At 44.1% G+C, this 22,959-nt stretch overlaps 1 protein-coding gene across 1 annotated transcript in view; it reads left to right on the plus strand.

Moving 5' to 3' along the window:
• Positions 1 to 22,959, plus strand: part of BPHL (biphenyl hydrolase like) — a 173,747-nt gene that overhangs the window by 73,761 nt on the left and 77,027 nt on the right. Inside the window, exon 3 of the mRNA XM_077267644.1 lies at positions 17,133 to 17,299. Within this exon, the coding sequence (XP_077123759.1) occupies positions 17,133 to 17,299 (167 nt within the window). The remainder of the gene's footprint in view (positions 1 to 17,132; positions 17,300 to 22,959) is intronic.

Below are 22,959 nucleotides of genomic sequence, written 5' to 3' on the forward strand. Positions count from 1 at the left end.
GCCAGGGACGTTACGTGTCCATCACGGCACACTGGGTTAATGTGGTGGATGCAGGGGACAGCCATAGTGGGACAGTTCTGCCTAGCCCACGGTCTAGGAAACAGTTGTCTGTAGGCGTTCGCCACCCCTCCTCCTCCTCCTCCAGCAGAAGTGAAAGCTCGTCCACAGAGCGCAGTCGCACGACCACTCCATCCACAGCTGCCAGTGTTGCACACGAGGTGTCCCATTATGGAACAGCTAGTGGAAAGCGTCAGCAGGCTGTGTTGGAAATGAAGTGTTTGGGCGACAACAGACACACCGCGGAAGTTCTGGCCGAGTTCTTGCAGCAAGAAACTCATTCATGGCTGGGCAGTGTACATCTTGAGGCAGGCAAGGTAGTCAGTTTTAACGGAAGGAATTTTATGGCTGCCATAGCCCTTTCAGAACTGAAACACATACCTTGCCTAGCTCACACCTTGAACCTGGTGGTGCAGTGCTTCCTGAAAAGTTATCCGGGGTTACCAGCCCTGCTCCTAAAGTTGCGAAGACTTTGCTCGCACATCTGCCGGTCGCCCGTACACTCCGGCCATATGCAGAACCATCAGCGATCGTTGAAGCTTCCCCAGCACCGCCTAATAATCGACGTTGCAAAAAGGTGGAACTCCACACTGCACATGCTTCAGAGGCTGTGCAAACAGAGGCGTGCTGTAATGTATTTGTGGGAGGATACACATACACGGGCAGGCAGTTGGATGGCAGACATGGAGTTGTCAGGTGTGCAGTGGTCAAAGCTACAAGACCTCTGTCAAGTCCTTCAGTGTTTTGAGGAATGCACACAGCTGGTAAGTACAGACGACGCCATCATAAGCATGAGCATCCCACTAATGCATCTGCTGATGCAAAGTTTGACGCACATTAAGGAGCAGGCGTCTGCAGCCAAGGATGAGGGAAGCCTTCATGACAGTCAGCCATTGTCTGCTCAGGGAACTCTCCTGGACAAGGTGGTGGACGAAGAGGAGGAGGAGGAGGAGGATGATGGGGATGAATATTTATGGGAGGAAGAAGCTTCTCAGGGGGCAATAGAAACTGGTGGCGTTGCAAGGTCAGGTACAGGGTTTTTGCGGGAGACAAGTGATGTTGATTTGCCAGAAAGTGCTCCTCAACCCAGCACAAGCAGTGATTTGACACCTGGAACATTGGCCCACACGGCTGATTATGCCTTGCATATCCTAAAAAGGGACCCCCGCATTATCAAAATGATGACCGATGACGATTACTGGTTGGCCTGCCTCCTGGATCCACGCTATAAAGGGAAAATGCAAAATATCATGCCACATGAGAACCTTGAACAAATATTGGCTACCAAACAAGTAACTCTTGTAGACCGTTTGGTTCAGGCATTCCCAGCACACAGCGGCGGTGATGTTTCTCACACAAGCTGCAGGGGGGCAACATGGCAGAGGTGTTAGAGGTGAACAAATCAGAAGTGGCGTTGGACAGAGGGGTTTTATGACCAGGTTGTGGAGTGATTTCGCAATGACCGCAGACACGACAGGTACTGCTGCATCAATTCAAAGTGACAGGAGACAACATTTGTCCAGTATAGTTACGAACTACTTTTCCTCCCTTATCGATGTTCTCCCTCACACGTCATTCCCCTTTGATTACTGGGCATCTAAAATAGACACCTGGCCTGAACTGGCAGAATATGCATTACAGGAGCTCGCTTGCCCAGCTGCTAGTGTGCTATCAGAAAGAGTATTCAGTGCTGCTGGTTCAATACTGACCGAAAAAAGGACTCGTCTGGCTACCCAAAATGTTGATGATCTAACCTTGATTAAAATGAACCAATCATGGATTTATAATTATTTTGCCCCACCTTCCCCTGCTGACACGTAGCTTTCCTGTAAAAAGGTCTTGCTTTTGGCCTCCTCTTACTGACTGCTCCAATTCCTCCATTTGCAGCTGCTGAATGTCCACCATAGGCCATTTTTACACCTCCCTAAATGGTCTGACTCCCCCCACGGGGCCGTGGTCACCACTTGGCGCAAGCACCCGTGCGAGTGCCGTTTGCCTGGACAGGTGGGTGTGCCCACTTTTGGCCGACGGCAGTGACACAGGGTCCCTCATAGTACAATGAAGTGTCTCTGGCGATGGTGGTGCACACCCAACATCAGACACACCGTCGTAATATGAGGGGCCCTGGGCCAGTACCGCCGCCCACGAGAGAGTGTTTCCCCCCCCCCAGCTTAAACAGTGCTCTACCACTTGCAAAACTTACTTCTCACTGCTCCACCACTGTTTAGTCTGTGCTGTTAAATCCTTCAATGGCACTGCCAATACAAATTTGTTGAAATGATAGATGATAGTAAAAATATACAGGGGCCCTGCCCTCCATTTAGACCTGTGAATACTGTGCGCGAACTACCACTGTCTGCTACTCAGCAGAGGAACCCACCCCTGTACCTAGCTTTGCCACCTGTTTATTTAGGAACATTTTTTTGCAGACATTTAGCCCACTTTACTATTTTGGCCAACTTACTGTGTCAGCCACTTCTTCCAGTTGTCCTCCACCGAACAAAGCAGTGCCGCCAGTTTACTCCTGTTACCAGTTTAGAACTGCATTGAGCCTACTTTTTTATTTTAGGCCTAGTAAGTCTGTCTGCGCCACTCCTTGCAATCGTCCTCCGCTGACCAAACCAATGCTGCCTGTGTACCCCTGTAACCTATTTTAAACTGCATAGAGTCTACTTTTTTATTTTAGGCCTAGTAAGTCTGCGCCACTCCTTGCAATCGTCCTCCGCTGACCAAACCAATGCTGCCTGTATACCCCTGTAACCTATTTTAAACTGCATTGAGCCTACTTTTTTATTTTAGGCCTAGTAAGTCTGTGCCACTCCTTGCAATCGTCCTCCGCTGACCAAACCAATGCTGCCTGTGTACCCCTGTATCCTATTTTAAACTGCATAGAGCCTACTTTTTTATTTTAGGCCCAGTAAGTCTGCACCACTCCTTGCAATCATTCTCCACTGACCAAACCAATGCTGCCTGTGTACCCCTGTAACCTATTTTAAACTGCATTGAGCCTACTTTTTTATTTTAGGCCTAGTAAGTCTGCACCACTCCTTGCAATCATCCTCCGCTGACCAAACCAATGCTGCCTGTGTACCCCTATAACCTATTTTAAACTGCATAGAGCCTACTTTTTTATTTTAGGCCTAGTAAGACTGCACCACTCCTTGTAATCGTCCTCCGCTGACCAAACCAATGCTGCCTGTGTACCCCTGTAACCTATTTTAAACTGCATTGAGCCTACTTTTTTATTTTAGGCCTACTACCTGTGTCTGTCTGCGCCACTCAATACAGCTGTCCTCCACTGAACAAAGCTGAGCTTCAATCTTCAGGCTTTCGGCCTATATTTTGAATATGAAACTGCATTTGGCCTACTAGTTTGGTTGGGCCCTACTAACGGTGTCTGCCGCTCCTTGCTTTTCTCCTCCACTGAACAAAGCTGAGCTTCAATCTTCAGGCTTTCGGCCTATATTTTGAATATGAAACTGCATTTGGCCTACTAGTTTGGTTGAGCCCTACTAACGGTGTCTGCCGCTCCTTGCTTTTCTCCTCCACTGAACAAAGCTGAGCTTCAATTTTCAGGCTTTCAGCCTATATCAGATATTTAACTGCATTTGGCCTACTTGTTTGGTTGGGCCTACTTACGGTGTCTGCCGCTACTTGTGGTTCTCCTCCACTGAACAAAGCCGAGCCGCAATTTTCATCCTGTTTCGAATATTAAACTGCATTTGGCCTACGTTTTTGGTTGGGCCTACTAACGGTGTCTACCGCTGCTTGTTGTTCTCCTCCACTGAACAAAGCAGTGCCACCTGTTTACTCCTGTTACCAATTTTGAACTACATTTGGCCCACTTTATTATTTGGCCCTACTAACTGTGCCTGCCACTCATTACAGTTGTCTTCCACTGAACAAAGCAATGCCGCCTGTTTAGTCCTGTTACCACATTTGAACTGCATTTAGCCTACTTTATTATTTGGGCCTACTAACTGTGCTTCCTTCTCATCCTGCCCATTGCCCAGCCACTGCTAGATGAGTCTGCTGGTACATTGACCCAGACCACTACATTCCCCTTGCACTCTACACAGCCAGAATCTGACCCTGCTGAAAGTCAGGTTCCCCTTCCCGCATACTATACCACCTTACACGGGGACAAAGAGGAAGGTACAGATGAAAGTGTAGGTTCCGTCATCAGGTAGGGGGGGCATACTCGTTGGCAACGTCACTGGCACAGGGCCCCTCATAGTACGCAAAAGTGTCTCTGCCGGTGGGAGGCGCCCCCACCGTCCACCACACCGCCGTACTTTGAGGGGCCCTGTGCCAGTGCCAATGCGAACGAGTGTGCCCCCCCCTGCTTGCTCAAGATCACAGCACTTGCAAAGTTGAAATACTTACCTCTCCCTGCTCCACCGCCGTGACGTAGTCCGCGTTTCCTGGGCCAACGGAAAACTTGAGCCAGCCCTACCCCCCATAACTTTAGCCAAATGACCCCCAATTTTCAATGCCTAATTATTATAAGGCAAATTAAGATTGACAAGGTTAAGTAACAAGAATTGATGTTTTTGGCATTAAAATGGGCACTGTAGGTGTTTTCCTGTCCTCCACTTACTGCCGACTTTGCTTCCCCATTGACTTGCATTGGGTTTCGTGTTTCAGTCGGATCCCCGACTTTTCGCAATAATCGGCCGATTTCACCCGACCCGACGTTTGACAAAGTCGGGTTTCGCGAAACCCGACTCGATCCTAAAAAAGTAAAAGTCGCTCAACTCTAGTTTTAATAGTTAGTGTAGGTCTGCAACTGTTAATTCCATAACTCCTCAGAAACTAACAGTCCTTTTTAGGGCTAATTCCTGGGTCCTGAGATTGCAGCCCTAGGTAGGCAGGGCACAGCATATCCACATCAGTGCAAGGCCTGCAGGCACTGTATGTGCGTACATTGCTCCCACTGCATCCCTCCCAAAGCTCCATAACTGTCTGCTGCTGCTGCTTATTTACTATATACCGTACCTAGTTGAGTTTTCATTTTTTTTTCTTTTTTCTAAAAATTCACCCCCCAAAAAAATATTCAGTGTGTTCTGTCAGACTGGTGCCTGTTTAAAAATCATAGTTTGTCAGGCATACGTAGCATAGTTATGTGTGCTAGCCTTGTGCCACTGTTTGGTTTTTTTTAATTCATCCAAAAGCCAAAAAAAATTACCGTAATACAGTCTGTTATGTCAGGCTGAGTCATCGTGTATGTTTTTTAAAAAACGTATTTCCACAGGCATACGTAGCATAGTTCTGTTTGCTAGCCTTGGTCAATTTTTTTTGTTTACATTCACCAAAAAGCAAAAAACACATTAGTACAGTCTGTTAAGTCAGACTGAGTCCATGTGTATCTGTTTTTGAAAAATCAAATTTCCGCAGTAGCATAGTTCTGTGTAGCCTTGTGCCACTCTTTTTTTTTTGTTTTAAATTCACCAAAAAACAAAAAAGGCCTCATATACCTGCGTGCTCCAAGTTTGGGCATTTTAGGCCGGTTTTCCACTGTTTTTGCTGTCTGTGACTCTACTTATATACAGCGCTATTTTGCATTTAAAAAATACAGGCCACATATTTGGCAGTGTTGTATTTCCGTGACAGGCCTCATATATCTGCGTGTTCCAAGTTTGGGCATTTTAGGCCATTAGTCCACTTTTTTCCAGTATGTTACTCTACTTATATACAGCACAATTTTGCATAAAAAAATACAGGCCACATATTTGGCAGTGTGGTATTTCCGTGACAGGCCTCATATATATGTGTGCTCCAAGATTGGGCATTTTAGGCCGGTGTACCACTGTTTTTGCTATCTGTGACTCTACTTATATACAGCCCTATTTTCCATTTAAGAAAATACAGGGCACATATTTGGCAGTGTTGTATTTCCGTGACAGGCCTCATATCTGCGTGCTCCAAGTTTGGGCATTTTAGGCCGGTTTTCCACTGTTTTTGCTGTCTGTGACTCTACTCATATACAGCATTATTTTGCATTTAAAAAAATACAGGCCACATATTTGGCAGTGTGGTATTTCCTTGACAGGCTTGATATATCTGCGTGCTCCAAGTTTGGGCATTTTAGGCCATTAGTCCAGTTTTTTCCAGTCTGTTACTCTACTTACATACAGCACTATATTGCATTAAAAAAAAATACAGGCCACATATTTGGCAGTGTTGTATTTCCGTGACAGGCCTCATATATCTGCGTGCTCCAAGTTTGGGCATTTTAGGCTGGTTTTCCACTGTTTTTGCTGTCTGTGACTACTTATATACCCCACTATTTTGCATTTTAAAAAAATTCTACAAAACCCCCCAAAAAATGTAAGACAGGCTGTTATGTCAAACTAAGGCCTATTGTATCTGTGGTTGAAAAATCGTAGCTTGACAGGCATAAGTTTCATAATTCTGTCTGCTAGCCTTGTTCTTTTTTTTTTTAAATTATACAAAACCCTAAAAAAAAGTTAATACAGTCTGTTATGTCAGGCTGAGTTCTATTGTATGTGGTTTAGAAAAATCGTATTTCACAGGCATACATAACATAGTTCTGTGTGCTAGCCTTGTGCTACTCTTTTTTTGCGGGGTTTAAATTCACCAAAAAGCCCCAAAAAATTGAATGCAGTCTATTATGTCAGGCTGAGGCCTGGTGTTTGTGTTTGAAAAGTCATAGCTTTGCAGGCATACTGATCAGATATCATTTAGCTCCAAATAAATACATTTGTGTTGAGCTTTTGAAATAGTGCAGTAGTCCTTTTAAAATGGGCAAGGCAAGGGGCAAGGGACGGGGAAATGGACGTGATGCTGATGGTGCATGCAGAGGACGAGGCCGTGGCCAAGGTGAAAGTGGCCACAACAAAGACCCACATCTCGCTCGACCTTCCTGTCCCAGTTTCTAGGGGACCGCAGCACACCACTATTGAAGCCAGAGCAGTGTGAAATGGTTGTTGGTTGGATAGCGGATAATTCTTCCAGTCACTTAGCCACCACCATGTCTTCCACAGGGTCAAGTCTGAGTAGCCATGAGTGTGGCCCGGATATTCCTCATCCTGATCCTCCTTCCTCCCACCATGCTGAGTGCCCTGAGACAACTGATCCCACACTTGGACACTCTGAAGAGCTGTTCAGTTTTCCATTTCAAGATTCCAGACTCTCGGACGGTCAACTTGAAGTGGGGACAGATGAGATTGCATGTAGAGCTGCCCAAAGCTTTGACCAGCCCCGGTCACACGAAGGTGATGGTGGGAAAGTGTCACAAGAGGTGGACGATGATGAGACACAATTGCCAGAAAGTCAGGAGGAGGAGCAGGGTGCGGATGTGGAAGACGAGGTGGTGGATGACATAGTGACTGACCCAACCTGGCAGGAGGACATACATAGCGAGGACAGCAGCACAAATGGGAAATGAGGCATATCCCCCAACAGGCAGGAAGAAGCAGTGTGGTGGCCACAGAGAAGGCGTGTATCCGTTCCCCGTAACACCAACATGAGTGAAGTTGCCATTCCAACTGTTAGATCTTCCCGAGTCTGGTTATTTTTTAAAGACTCTGCCGATAACCCCAAACAGGCCATTTGCAGCACCTGCCATGCCCGTATTAGCAGGGGTAGGAAAACAACAAGCCTGACCACCACCAGCATGATCAGGCACATGGCAGCAAAGCACCCGACTTTGTGGGCCAAACCCCAGGCTCCAGGAACACTGGCTGCAGGTGAAACCACTGCTTCTTCCACTGTTTTGCGTAGAAGCCAATCCCCAGTCCACCGTGCATGTGAAGATGCATCTAGCCCTGCACCTGTTGTTGCTCACAATCAAGCAGCACCATCATGAAGCCTGTCCACGTCCTTGTCCCAGCACAGCCTTCAGTTGTCTATACCCCAGTCTTTGGAACGCAAGCGGAAATACCCAGCTAACTCACCACAGGCCACAGTCCTAAATTGTAACATTTCTCTTCTGCTTGTGCTTGAAATGTTGCCTTTTAGGCTCATTGGGATGGAAGCTTTCCGCAACCTGATGGCAGTGGCTGTCCCAAGGTACTCGGTCCCTAGTCGCCACTATTTCTCCCGGTGTGTCATACCGGCATTACACCAGCATGTGTCCCACAACATTACCTGTGCCATCAGCAATGCTGTTACAGGGAAAGTCCACCTAACCACGGACACGTGGACAAGAGCTTGTGGGCAGGGACGGTACATCTCACTGACGGCACACTGGGTTAACATAGTGGAAGCTGGGACCCAGTCGGACTTTGGGATGGAACACATCCTTTCCACGCTGATGATTGCTGGCCCTACGTCAATCAGGGTTGCCTCCACAGTCTACAGCTCCTGCACCTCCTCCTCTTCATCCTCCATCTCTGAAATCAGCACATCAGTCAGAAGCTGGAAGCACTGCAGCACTGCCTCAGTCAAGTGGCAACAGGCTGTGCTGAAGCTAATCTGCATATGTGACAAACCGCACAATGCAGAAGAGTTGTGGACAGCGCTGAAAGAGCAGTCAGATATTTGGATGACACCGTTGAACCTACAGTCAGGCATGGTCATGTGTGACAATGGCCGTAACCAGGTGGAGGCTCTGAGGCAAGGTGAGCTCACACATTTACCTTGCTTGGCCCATGTGTTTAACTTCGTGATTCAACGTTTTCTGAAAAGCTACCCGGAGCTGCCGGATCTGCTAGTGAAAGTACACCATCTTTCTGCCCCTTTTAGAAAGTCAGCTACAGCTTCAGCCACCCTTGCTGTGCTTCAGCAGCGTTTGCAGCTTCCAGCTCACCAACTGGTGTGTGATGTCCCCACGCCCTGGAACTCTACGCTGCATATGTTGGAAAGAATTTGTGAGCAGAAGAGGGCAGTTGTTGACTACCAACATCAACAAGGCCATCGATATTCAGTTCAGGCTCCACACATAAGACCTCAGGAGTGGACATGGATGTCAGACATATCTACCATCCTCCAAAACTTTGAGGACTGCAGCAAGATGGTGAGTGGCGATGATGCCATAATTAGCATCACCATCCCTCTTCTCAGCAATCTGAAAACCTCCCTGCTCACAATTAAAGAGGATGCATTGCAGGCAGAGCACGAGGACATGGAGCAAGGAACCATACAGGAGGATTACACTCAGCCTCATGTCTTCTCAAAGTGGATTGGTAGGCAATGAGGAGGAGGAAGAACAGGAGCTACTTTCATGCACTATAGACGGTACTACAAACACAGCTGTCATACCGTCTGTTCAGCAGGGATGGCCTGAGGACAGGGAGGAGGAGCATAGCATGGTCAGCCGTCCTGTTGGTGAGGACACAGAAGTGTTGCCTGTTAGCAGTCTGGCACGCATGGCTGACTTTATGTTGCGCTGCGTTTCATGTGACCCTCGCATTATAAAAATTTTGGGTGACACTCATTACTGGTTGGTGACACTTCTAGACCCATGCTACAAAGAGAACTTCCAATCTCTTCTGCCAGAGCCAGAGAGGTGTAATAAAATGTTGCAGTACCAGAGGGCCCTTGTAGCGGAATTACTTAGAAAATTCCCATGTGAGAACGCTGGCAGCAGATGTCAGAGTTTGTTGTACAACCAAGGAGTCCAAGCGAGAGAGACAGAAGTACAATCCAGCTCAGGCAAGGGAACAATGGCAAAGTTCTGGGACAGTTTTCTCAGTCCCTCCCATCATGATGGCACAGAGGCAAGGGGTGCTGTCACAAGAAGTGCAATGTTTGGGAAGATGGTGAGGGAGTAACTTGCAGATCGTACAAGCATCCTCCGTGATTCCTCTGTGCCTTTTTAATTATTGGGTATCCAAGCTGGACACGTGGCACGAACTGTCTCTCTACGCCTTGGAGATCCTGGCCTGCCCTGCTGCTAGCGTTCTGTCAGAGCAGGTTTTTAGTGCCGCTGGTGGAATTATAACAGATAAGCGCATCCGCCTGCCAACTGAAAATGCTGTCAGGCTCTCTTATAAAAATGAACAAGGGCTGGATTGGGAAAGACTTCTGTACAGCACCGAGTGAAAACAGAGAAACATAACCTCAAATACATTCTGTGTTTTGGGGAGGTGTATTCTCATGCACCTATTCACAACCACACATGGGTATACGCTTCCAGATTTGGTCTGTTTTTCTTATCCTCCTCCTTATCCTCATCCTCATCATCCAGAACCACTAGATGACCAGGGTTAATGTGCTCTGTACTGTTATAGGTCACTGAATTTTGTGCAAGGGGGTTGTGATGGCACTAGTTTATTTATTAAAAAAGATACCTTGGGGAATTGTACTCTTCTACAAGTCTCAGAGACCCACACCCCTACATTGGGCCTACTTCTTAACTCTGTCTCCTGCAATGTCTCTTCTTTAACTGCCACTAGATGACCAAGGTGAACATGCTCTGTACTATTATAGGCCGGTGAATTTTGGGCAAGGGGTTGTGATGGCACTATTTTATTTATTAAAAAAAGGACCCTCTCTTGCTTATCTCTGACTACATGACCTGAGTGAACGTGTTCTATACTGATATAGGCCGGTAAATGTTGGGCAAGAGGGGCTGTGATGGCAATAGTATTTTTAAAAAAGGTACCCCATTGGGGAATTGATTGTCAGCTCATGCACTCCATAACAAGTCTCAGAGACCCACACCTCTATATTGGGCCTACTTCTTAACTCGGTTTCCTGCAATGTCTCTTCCTTATCTCCAACTACATGACCTGGGTGAACGTGTTCTGTACTGATATAGACCGGTGAATGTTGGGCAAGAGAGGCTGTGATGGCAATAGTATATTTTTTAAAAAAGGTACCCCCATTGTGGAATTGTTTGTCAGCTCATGCACTCCATTACAAGTCTCAGAGACCCACATCCCTACATTGGGCCTACTTCTTAACTCGGTTTCCTGCAATGTCTCTTCCTTATCTCCGACGACATGACCTGGATGAACGTGTTCTGTACTGTTATAGGCCACAGAATTTTGAGCAAGGGGGGCTGTGATGGCAATAGTATATTTTTAAAAAAGGTACCCCCCATTGGTGAAACCACATCCTTGTTGGCAAAGACTTCATAACATTTGTGTACCTTGAAAAGCTTCTTTTTGTGTTGCCTGGTTGCTCACATTGGACACAATACACTTCATATAAATTTGATAAAGCAATGCTGTTAGTTTGGCTCAGTAGTTCATTACAAAAATTTTTGTTTGTCCACTATATTAGTTTCTCTACATGAGAGCCATAACTGTGGCTGCATCAAATGTACAAATGGCGAATATACAAATGGAGATTTGGAATCCAGATTAAAATACTGTATACCGAATGCATTCAGACAATTACATAGCTGCATTTCTTGTAAAACATTTACAGATGTGACAGACAATGCTCATAGTGACACAATCTTGAGAAATGTTTGTTTATTCACTTCACAAACAGTTCTAAGCCTCTATATCTTTGCTGTTTGTCATTGTAAAACATTAAGGTTTAAGGTACCTTCACACTAAACGACTTTGCAACGATAACGATAGCGATCCGTGATGTTACAGTGACCTGGATAGCGATATTGTTGTGTTTGACACGCAGCAGCGATCTGGATCCTGCTGTGATATCGCTGGTCGTTGCTGAAAGTCCAGAACTTTATTTGGTCGTCAGATCGGCGTGTATCGTCGTGTTTGACAGCAAAAGCAACGATGCCAGCAATGTTTTACAATGGTAACCAGGGTAAATATCGGGTTACTAAGCGCAGGGCCACGCTTAGTAACCTGATATTTACCCTGGTTACCATTGTAAAAGTAAAAAAAAAACAGTACATACTCACCTTCTGATGTCCGTCAGGTCCCTGGCCGTCTGCTTCCCGCATTGACTGTGAGCGCCGGCTGGCCGTAAAGCACAGCACAGCGGTGACGTCACCGCTGTGCTCTGCTTTTACTTTACGGCCAGCTGGCGCTCACAGTATGTGGGTTCAAAGGGGTAATGGGGTGCATATGACTATGCATCAGGGATGGCCTTGCTGCCAATGTGTAAAACAAAGGAGTACAGGAGTACAAAATGCATATTGTGAAGTGGATTTTCCTGGGCCCATCCAGTATGTGGGTTCAAAGGGGTAATGGGGTGCATATGACTGACTATGCAGCAGGGCTCGCCTTGCTACCAATGTGTAAAACAAAGGAGTACGGGAGTACAAAATGCATATTGTGAAGTGGATTTGCATGGACCCATCCAGTATGTGGGTTCAAAGGCTTATTGGGGTGCATATGAATTGATAGCAGGGCAGGCCTTGCATTCAATGCAACATTTTTTCAGGAGGCCCTCCTGGACATCTTATGAAAGGGGTATTGTGGTGCGTTGTAATTCTTGGCAGCCCATCCGCTCTCAGTGTAGGCTACAACAGTTTAGGAGAACCACTGTTTAATAATGGCCCTTTAACAAGATTAATGCCACCTGATGCACCAGTAAAAATAGGCTCTGTGACTTTAAGAGTCCCTCCTTCATAAATGAAACAAGATGGGTCTGCTTATGTGTCACACACCACATGGCCAGCTAAGGTTCTTAAATGTTACAAAGACATTTCCCAGTGAATGCATTTGTAGTGGTTGAAAGCAATTTTAAAGTTGAAAAATGCTTCAAAAAGCTGCGTCTGAACTAAGCCCAAGTGAGGGAGGAAATTTTCGGTCTGGGGTTAATTATTCGGCCTTGCAGGCAAGTCATTAACCTGCAAAAGATGTGCCTTAACATATTTCCCGGCAAAATCCGTTTTGGATTCGTTTTAGTGTGTTTTTTGTGGCACCGGGAAAAATGGCATGAATTTCGGAAAAAATTGTTTAAAGCTTTGAACTAGGAGTCAGGAATGCTTCCAGGGGCGATCCCCATGATGTCCCTGTGTCAATTGAGCAGTATTTCCATCATTTTCAGATGTTTTTAGGCATTAAAAGGACCCCCAGGGGGGATCACGGTAAAAATACTCTGGTCTCCCATAGACTTACATTGGGCTCGTTGTTCTGGCCGAGTACCCAAGTATTCCAATTTGCTCGACCCGAGCAACGAGCATCCGAGCATTTTAATGCTCGCTCATCACTATACTCATGCATATGTCTGGGACTTCCAGAAAATATAGCCGGTAAAATAAACATACGTCCAATGTCAGCCACGCTGCCATCGTTAGCAACAGCATCCCTTAAATTAATGTATTCATCCACTCCAAGTTTTTGTTGGTTCAATCGTATGTACAAAAGACGCTCACTTTCCACCTTGGCATACATATCAACTATAAATTGATGAAAAAGTTGTCTATGTTGTAAAATGTGGTTAGAAGCCCCATATCTGATCATTATTTGGTAGGCATAAAAGTCCATAGCTGATATTTTTTTATTGGTTAGTCTAGCAGACTTGGGATCAGTCTGTATTAGATTAAAGTGATAGCCATCTTGGCCATTCCAAAATATTATCGGATATTGCAGAGCATCATATGATCTATGTGTTTCTGCAATACGTTGAAGATTGTCACTTCATCGCTGAATAATTATATCTCGGCTTTGAAAGTCCTGTCCAACCATTACAATAGCTACTTCGTTAACAGTGGGAGAATTAAATCCCCTTTCATGCTCGCCAACCGGTGTCTTGTCTGCTCCTCTTACAACTTTGATATTCATCACTTGGCATTCTTTCGAAGGCTATTTTGAAAAGATTTACTAACTGATTGTGCTGATGGAAAAATCTTTGCAAATTCAACTCAATTTTTTTTTCACAAGTATAGCTTCACAACGTCTATCAGCTTGCATTTGTGTGTCTCCCAAAAAATACATTTGTAAAAACTTTGGATCTTCATTTGCTACAGGAAGCATTGAACCGATTTTGTGATATATTTGGCTCTGGACTTTAAAAGTTGGTATAAATCCTGCTTCCTGGAGTACAGCTGTAGTACCAAAGGATGTCATCTGGAATAATGAATTGTATCTCCTAATATTTTGTAGAAAATGCTTGGACTCGGGAGTTGTTCCCAAGATGTATGAAAGAAGTGGTTCAGGAGGTAGATCTAAAGGTGGCAAACTGACTTTGCGATTTGAGCAGCACATACCAGGCGATTCCAAGTTAAACTTCTTTGGTTAACAATGTTTGCATATTATGTCCGTTTTGCCAATTATGACTTTCTGATGTGACCTATAGTCCTGAATTGGGTTGTAGTGAAATGCTTCCAAACTCAAATCAGCCTGCCTACATCTTTGCACACGTTGCATATGTCGTATGCGGTCATTTTCACAACGTTCATCCTTTTGTTCACATGTTTCCATATTCCTTTCTTCAGCCTGCCCTATTCGATTCTTGTGAAGACCACATTCCCGTTGCTCTGATGTCTCAGCTGCCTTACATTTAGCCTGTCTCATCAGTTTCTTTTCAAGCTGCGAGTCACGTTGTTCACTTGTCTCAGCTCTTTGACACAATTTTGTTTTCTTAGCTTTTGGATGAACTTGCCCAATAGATGGCCATTTTTTGGGCTGCATTTTAAAAAACAGTCCTTAGTATTATGACCCTTTACTATTCATCTGACACTGATAAGAGATGTAATAGGATGAACAGTAAATACAGAGCAGCCCTCACACAGTATTACTATGACCTGAGGGAGCTCACATCTCAGTAATCAAAACCGCCTCACAGGCAGACTTGTCTAGTTGCCCATAGCAACCAATCAGAGCTCCACTTTCACTTTACCTCAGAAGCTTCAGTGATGAAAGCTCCCTGTATAGTAAGCAATAATGACAATCTTACTATGAGGCATTTTTTGCCTGACCAATATTGCTGCTCAGTAATGTTCATCCGTGTGCGTAAGGTGCATCCATCTGAGTGTGTTTGCATGCGTGTGTGGTCCTTGCGTGTGTGTGTGTGTGGTGTGCATGTGGTATTTATGAGGTGGTGGTGTGGTGTTTGTAGGGTGGTGTTTTTGTTGCGTGTCTAGAGTGGTCTGGTGTTTGTGTGGTGTGTTGTGGCATTTGTGTGGTGTTGTGCTTGTGGTTTGATGTATGTGTGATGTTTGTATGGTGTTTGTGAAATGTTTGTGTGTTGTGTGGTGGTGCGGCCCCTTTAGCAGTGACTTTTTGGCAGTGTCACTATAATCCATCCCTGTCAGTCACAACTGTTGTTTTCCCTTCAGCACTTTTACTTTCACCTTCAGATTTCTCCATTATAAGTATAGGGCCTAACTTCAGGGGCCTCAATCTCATGATGGTGAGATTTAACGTGTGCAGTATTCTGCTCCTGTGGGTGGAGAGGGGGCATGCCAAATTTCACCCAAATCAGGCGAGAACTGTGGATTTGTATAGAGCGGGCTACAACAGATTTTGAGTTTTATATATATATAGATTGACATTAAAGTACCAAGTATCTTCTGCTTTATACAAATCTCCGTAGACTTTAATGCAAATTTTGATTCGCAAAAAGAATGAGAATAGGATGTAGGACTCGTGCATAGGACTGATTTTCTCGTATGAGTGCTCTCCGTGGTTTTCACTGATAGCGCTCATACCTATGATATTCCATGGGGTTGTGCACATGTGTGATTTCTTTTCTCGAACCGAGTGGTCCACAGTAAAAAATTGGACACATGTCCAATTTTGATCTCAATGTCGGATTAAGCTCAGCAATGCAAATCTAGGGTCCGTGAAATGTGCGAGTGATGTACGATTTTCATGAACTGACAGTATGGAGGGGATGGAGTTATTTTTTTTTCTACACATCCAAGAAACATTGATGCCACGCTGATCAAACTCTGATCAAATTAATCTGATCGTTTTTCTCGAATGTGGAGAAGACGATCATGTGACCCTACCAATGCACTGAGTCTCCTGGACCGGAGAACATGGATCCATTTTTAAAATGTATATGTGTATAGATCAATGAAAAGCTATGGATCCTTGTGTTGTCCTAGAAAAAAAACCCACCAAAAACATTCATCCCATTTCTTACAAGTGTTTTGAAACCACTGAAAAAATTAGTGTATGAAGGAGAACTAAAGCCTCCTTCACATGTCCATGTTTGCAGTACGTGCGACATTTGTTTGTTTTTTTTACGGATGCCAAACGTACTCATTATAACTTATGCTGCGTGCTATGCACACAGAGACATGTCCATTTTTTTCCAGCAGCATGGATAACAATGGTCAATAGAAGTCTATGGGTCCATGATAAACACGTACAGCACAAGGATGACTTCCGTATTCTATAGGTGTGCTGTACATGTTTAACATTGCAAAGTATAGGCAAAGCTTTGTAATTGAATTCTTTTTTAACCATACTGGAAAAACACTGATGGTAAACATGGATGACACACTGATGGCACAAATCATGGTTTTTCACGTACGTATTTAAACCTAGACGTGTGAAGGAGGCCTAAAGCAAGACCCAATATAATTGGCACTGTTCCACTTAGGTACTTTTGAACAGGGTTTTGCCCATGATTACTGGTTGGGATGTGCTTTTTAAAAGAAATATTATTAATTGATGTACATTTTTCTAACATTTAAAGCGGTCCTGTCACGTGCTCCAAAAATGAAGTTAAATATTTTGTAAAAATCCCTGAGCTTTCCTATTTTGGATGCCTTTTTTCTATTTTTCTCTTTGTTGCCGCATTGCAGCGATATTCGCATTTTTTTATTTTAGACACCAGTATGTGAAATCTCTGCTTGTAGTGCAGTCGGTCGTTTCAATGGGGGCATGTGATTTTACTACTACCTTCCAGATGCTGAAAATCAAGCACAGATTTTACATACTGCGCTTGAAAGCCAATAAATGTCAATATATGTGCAATGCGGTGATGCAGCACAAAAAAGGCGTGCAGCAGAATTGGGGAGCTCAGGGATTTTCACAAGGAATTTAACCTAAAGGGGTATTCCCGTCTCCAAGATCCTACCCCAATATGTAGTAAGTATAATATTAGCAAATAACTCCAATTAGAAATGTAGTATAACTTTTTGGATTCACTTTGTCTCTTTCCTCATGTAAAGGCATTGCAGGACCTTAGGTGTCCATGATTACGACCACTGATATAATGAAGGTTAGCTAGGTGACAAGTCCTCTTTAATTATACGTGATCACACTGCTTTTATGTGTTTTTAGGATGCAGTCAAACTGACTTTGGACCACAACTCAAATTTCTAAATAAAGAAGTTTTCACTATCATTGGATGGGATCCTCGAGGATATGGACTCTCCATCCCACCAGCTCGTGACTTTCCTCCAAATTTTTTTTCAAGGGACGCAAAAGATGCTGTAGATTTGATGCAGGTAAACTAAATGTTTGTGAATGCATTAGACCTGTGATGATTTGGCAGATCTAGCAAATGTTTCCATGTAGGCTAAAGGGAACCTGTCACCCCCCAACAGGGCCTATTAAAGTAAAAGAGCCACCCTCAGCAGCACTAAGGTTGCATTCTATGAAGGTGGCTCTTATGTTTATTATACCTAGGAACGCTGAAATAATTAGTTTTATAAATTTTCCGCCATACCTCTTTTGAGTCAGGGAGGTATGTTTTCTCCCCCTGACTCAACCGCCTCACTGCCGTCCATCATCCCCCTCTGTCTCCCGGGCGCCGCCTCCTCTCTTTCTAGCGACGTCACCGGCGCCTGCGCTCTGCAATCAGTTCTTGGGCATGCGACGTGCACGCTGCCTGAGAACTTACATAAGGATATCGCGCCTGCATGTAGCGGAGGCCCCAGATCCCGCCCCGCAGTGTGTTATGATGTACTCATACTGTGGGGCTGGGAATCTGGTGCCTGCGCAGTGGAGCGGGTCACCGTGCGATACTTCGGCACTTCTATCGAGGAGCACGGTGACCCGCTTCACTGTGCAGGTGCCAGATTCCCAGCCCCGCAGTGTGAATACATCATAACACACTGTGGGGCAGGATCTGGGGCCTCCGCTACAGAGGACACAGGAGGATGATGGACGGCTGCGAGACGCTTGAGTCAGGGGGAGAAAACATACCTCCCTGACTCAATAGAGGTATAGCGGGAGATTTATAAAACTAATTATTTCAGCTTTCCTAGGGATAAAAAACATAAGAGCCACCTTCACGGAATGCAGCCTTAGTGCTGCTGAAGATGGCTCTTTTACTTTAATAGGCCCTGGGAGGGTGATAGGTTCCCTTTAATCGACTAAAAAATGAAGCTTGCTTAGTCATGAAGTTAAAATTAAGAAGCCACTTTTAATATTAGGCAAATATCCCCTTAGATATTTATTACATTAGGAAACGATCGCACACAATGTTAAAGTGTATTTTTAGTGGTCTGAATTTGTTTAAAAAAATGCTGTTGCCAGATATTCCAAATTTGCCTAGAGTTTAGCAGTATATTGAAAACTGAGCGGAAAAAAATTAGGGAGATCATTCAGCATTGTGAGGGGTTGATTCACTCAGCTGCTTCCACAGGTAAACTCAGGAACGCTTCTTGTGGTATCACCAGCTGGTTTATTAACCCCTTTCTGACATCCGACGTACTGTCCCGTCCATTTGGGCTGGGCCCGTCTGACCATGGATATGATAGTACGTCATAGCCGATTGGCCGCTCACACGGGTGGTGTGCCGATCAGGGCCGGGTGTCAGCTGATTTTCACAGCTGACACCGGTCACAAAGTGCCAGGAGCGGCACTTTAACCCCCGGAACACTGTGATCAAACATGATCACAGCATTCCGGAGCCCGCACAGGGGCTGATGACCCCTCTGCCTTTGGATCGGAGACCCCGCAGCATTCCACGGGGTCCCGATCACTGCCATGGAGACCTGATGTTGTTATAATGACATCCTGGTCACCAGAGCTGAGAGACTTCCTGTCATGTATAGTCATTGTCACAAAGTCTCTAAGGTCAGTGTACAGAAGCTGCAGCGCTGGCAGCTTCTATAGCATGCAGTTCTGCATGCTATAGAAGTGATCTGACTGCACAAAATGAGTGTCCCATAGTTGGACAAAGTGTAAAAGTTAGAATGAAATAAAAAAAATTTTAAAAAAATAATTGTAAAAATAGTTAAAATATAATAATAAAAAAATCAATATTTATTCCATCAATAAATATTTGAATAAAAAAATAAATAATAATAAAGTACATATATTTGGTACCGTTGCGCCTGTAAACACCCGACCTATAAAACTGTCCCACTAGTTAACCCCTTTACTGAACACCATTTAAAAAAAACAAACAATGCTTTATCATCATACCGCCGAACAAAAAGTGGAATAACACACGTTCAAAAAGACGGATATAAATAAACATGGTACCTCTGAAAACATCATCTTGTCCCGCAAAAAACAAGCCACCATACAGCTCCATCACCGGAAAAATAAAAAAGTTATAGCTCTTAGGATAAAGGGATGCAAAAATAATTATTTTTTATATAAAATAGTTTTTATTGAATAAAAGCGCCAAAACATAAAAGAGATATAAATGAGGTATCGCTGTCATCGTACTGACCCAAATAATAAAACCACTTTATCAATTTTACCACACGCGGAACGGTGTAAACGCCCCCCCCCCCAAAAAAAAAGCAATTCCTGAATTGCTGGTTTTTGTTCATTCTGACTCACAAAAATCGGAATAAAAAGCGATCAAAAAATGCCATGCACCCGAAAATGGTACCAATAAAAACGTCAACTTGTCTCACAAAAAACAAGACCTCACATTACCCTGTGGGCCAAAATATGGAAAAGTTATAGCTCTCAAAATGCGGTGATGCAAAAACGATTTTTTGCAATAAAAAGCATATTTTAGTGTGTGACAGCTGCCAAACATAAAAACCCGCTATAAAAACCTGCTATAAATAGTAAATCAACCCCCCCTTTATCACCCCCTTAGTTAGGGACAAATAATAAAATTAAAAAATGTATTTATTTCCATTTTCCCATTAGGGTTAGGGATGGGGCTGGGGCTGGGGTTAGGGTTAGGATTGGGGCTAAAGTTAGGGTTGGGGCTAAAGTTAGGGTTAGGGTTGGGGCTAAAGTTAGCATTAGGGTTGGGGCTAAAGTTAGGGTCAGGGTTACGATTGGGATTAGTGATAGGGTTGGGATTAGGGTTAGGGGTATGTTAGGGTTAGGTTTGTGGTTAGGGTTATGGTTAGGGTTGGGATTAGGGGTGTGTTGAGGTTAGGATTGGAGATAGAATTGGGGGGGTTTCTACTGCTTAGGCACATCAGGGGCTCTCCAAACGTGACGTGGCGTCTAATCTCAAATACAGCCAAGTTTGCATTGAAAAGTCAAATGGCGTTCCTTCCCTTCCGAGCTCTGCCATGTGCCCAAACAGTGGTTTATCCCCACATATGGGGAATGAGCATACTGCATACAAATGGCACAACAACTTTTGTGGTCCAATTTCTCCTGTTACCCTTGGGAAAATAAAAAATTGGGGGCAAAAAGATCATTTTTGTGAAAAAAATATGATTTTTTATTTTTACGGCTCTACATTATAAACTTCTGTGAAGCACTTGGGGGTTCAAAGTTCTCACAACACTTCTAGTTCCTTAGGGGGTCTACTTTCCAAAATGGTGTCACTTGTGAGGAGTTTCCACTGTTTAGGCAAATAAGGGGCTCTCCAAACGCGACATGACGCCCACAGACCATTCCATCAAAGTCTGCATTCCAAAACGTCACTACTTCCCTTCCGAGCCCCGACGTGTGCCCATACAGTAGTTTTCTCCCACATATGGGGTATCATTATACTCAGGACAAATTGGACACCAACTTTTGGGGTCCAAATTCTCCTGTTACCCTTGGGAAAATAAAAAATAGGGGACTAAAAGATCATGTTTGTGGAAAAAATATGATTTTTTTTATTTTCACACTCGGGCGTTATAAACTTTAGTGAAACACCTGGGGGTTCAATGTTCTCACCACACATCTATATAAGTTCCTTGGGGTGGTCTAGTTTCCAAAATGGTGTCACTTGTGAGGGTTTTCCACTGTTTAGGCACATCATAGCTCTCTAAATGCGACATGGCGTCCGATCTCAATTCCAGCCAATTTTGCATTGAGAAAGTCAAGCGGCGCTCCTTCCCTTGCCATGCGCCCAAACAGTGGTTTACTCCCACATATGGGGTATCAGCATACTCAGGACAAATTACACAATAATTTTTGGGGTCCTGTTACATTTAGGAAAATTAAAATTGGGGGTGAAAAGATCATTTTTGTGGAAAAAATATGTTTTTTTAAATTTTACGGCTCTACGTTATAAGCTTCTGTGAAGCCCTTGGGTGTTCAAAGTGCTCACCACACATCTAGATAAGTTCCTTGGGAGGTCTTGTTTCCAAAATGGGGTCACTTGTGGGGGGTTTCTACTGTTTAGGCACATCAGGGGCTCTCCAAACGCGACATGGTGTCCGATCTCAATTCCAGCCAATTCTGCATTGAAAAAGTCAAACAGCGCTCCTTCTCTTCCAAGCTCTGCGGTGCGCCCAAACAGTGGTTTACCCCCACATGTGGGGTATTGACATACTCAGGAGAAATTGCACAACAACTTTTGTGGTCTAATTTCTCCTGTTACCCTTGTGAAAATAAGAATTTGTGGGCGAAAAGATCATTTTTGTGTAAACAAATGCGATTTTTTATTTTCACGGCTCTACTTTATAAACTTCTGTGAAGCACTTGGGGGCTTAAAGTGCACACCACACATCTAGATAAGTTCCTTAGTGGGTCTAGTTTCTAAAATGGTGTCACTTGTGGGGGGATTCCACTGTTTAGGCACATCAGGGGCTCTCCAAACGTGACATAGCGTCCGATCTCTATTCCAGCCAATTCTGCATTGAAAAAGTCAAACAGCGCTCCTTCTCTTCCAAGCTCTGCGGTGCGCCCAAACAGTGGTTTACCCCCACATATGGGGTATCGGCATATTAAGGAGAAATTGCACAACAATTTATGGTTAAATTTCTGTTTTTACACTTGTGAAAATAAAAAAAATGGTTCTGAAGTAAAATGTTTGCAAAAAAAAGTTAAATGTTCATTTTTTCCTTCCACATTGTTTTAGTTCCTGTGAAGCACGTAAAAGGTTAATAAACTTCTTGAATGTGGTTTTGAGCACCTTGAGGGGTGCAGTTTTTAGAATGGTGTCACACTTGGTTATTTTCTATTATATAGACCCCTCAAAATGACTTCTAATGTGATGTGGTCCCTAAAAAAAATGGTGTTGTAAACATGAGAAATTGCTGGTCAACTTTTAACCCTTATAACTCCCTAACAAAAAAAAATTTTGTTTCCAAAATTGTGCTGATGTAAAGAAGACATGTGGCAAATGTTATTTATTAACTATTTTTTGTGACATATCTCTCTGATTTAAGGGAATAAAAATACAAAGTTTGAAAATTGCAAAATTTAAAAATTTTTCGCCATATTTCCATTTTTTTCATAAATAATCGCAAGTAATATCGAAGAAATGTTACCACTAACATGAAGTACAATATGTCATGAAAAAACAGTCTCAGAATCAGCAGGATCTGTTAAAGCATTCCAGTGTTATAACCTCAAAGTGACAGTGGTCAGAATTGTAAAAATTGGCCCGGTCATCAAGGACCAAATTGGCTCTGTCACTAAGGGGTTAAACAATACAGGTCATAACTGGTACAGGAGGATAGAGGACCCTGGCGGCGAGGGCTCACAATCCACAAGGTATGGGGAAAAGAGCTCTTATATGCCTTTTCCCCCATTGCCATGATCCCAAGAGTCCTCAGGAAGATCCAGAAGAAGGCGCTTTGGTTATTTTAGTTGTTCCATTTTGGCCAAAGCGAAGCTGGTTTCCCTTGCTGAGGAAGATGTCCCGGGGAGATCCGCTCCTGTTACCAGAGAGGACCTGCTTTCCCAGGGACCAGTTCTTCATCCAGATCTGAGGAGTCTTCAGTTATCAGCATGAATTCTGAAAGGAACATCTTAAGAGCTAAGGGTCTCTCTGACCAGGTGATGTCCATGATCC

The sequence above is a fragment of the Ranitomeya variabilis genome, chromosome 6, assembly GCF_051348905.1.
Source record: "Ranitomeya variabilis isolate aRanVar5 chromosome 6, aRanVar5.hap1, whole genome shotgun sequence".
NCBI lineage: Eukaryota > Metazoa > Chordata > Amphibia > Anura > Dendrobatidae > Ranitomeya > Ranitomeya variabilis.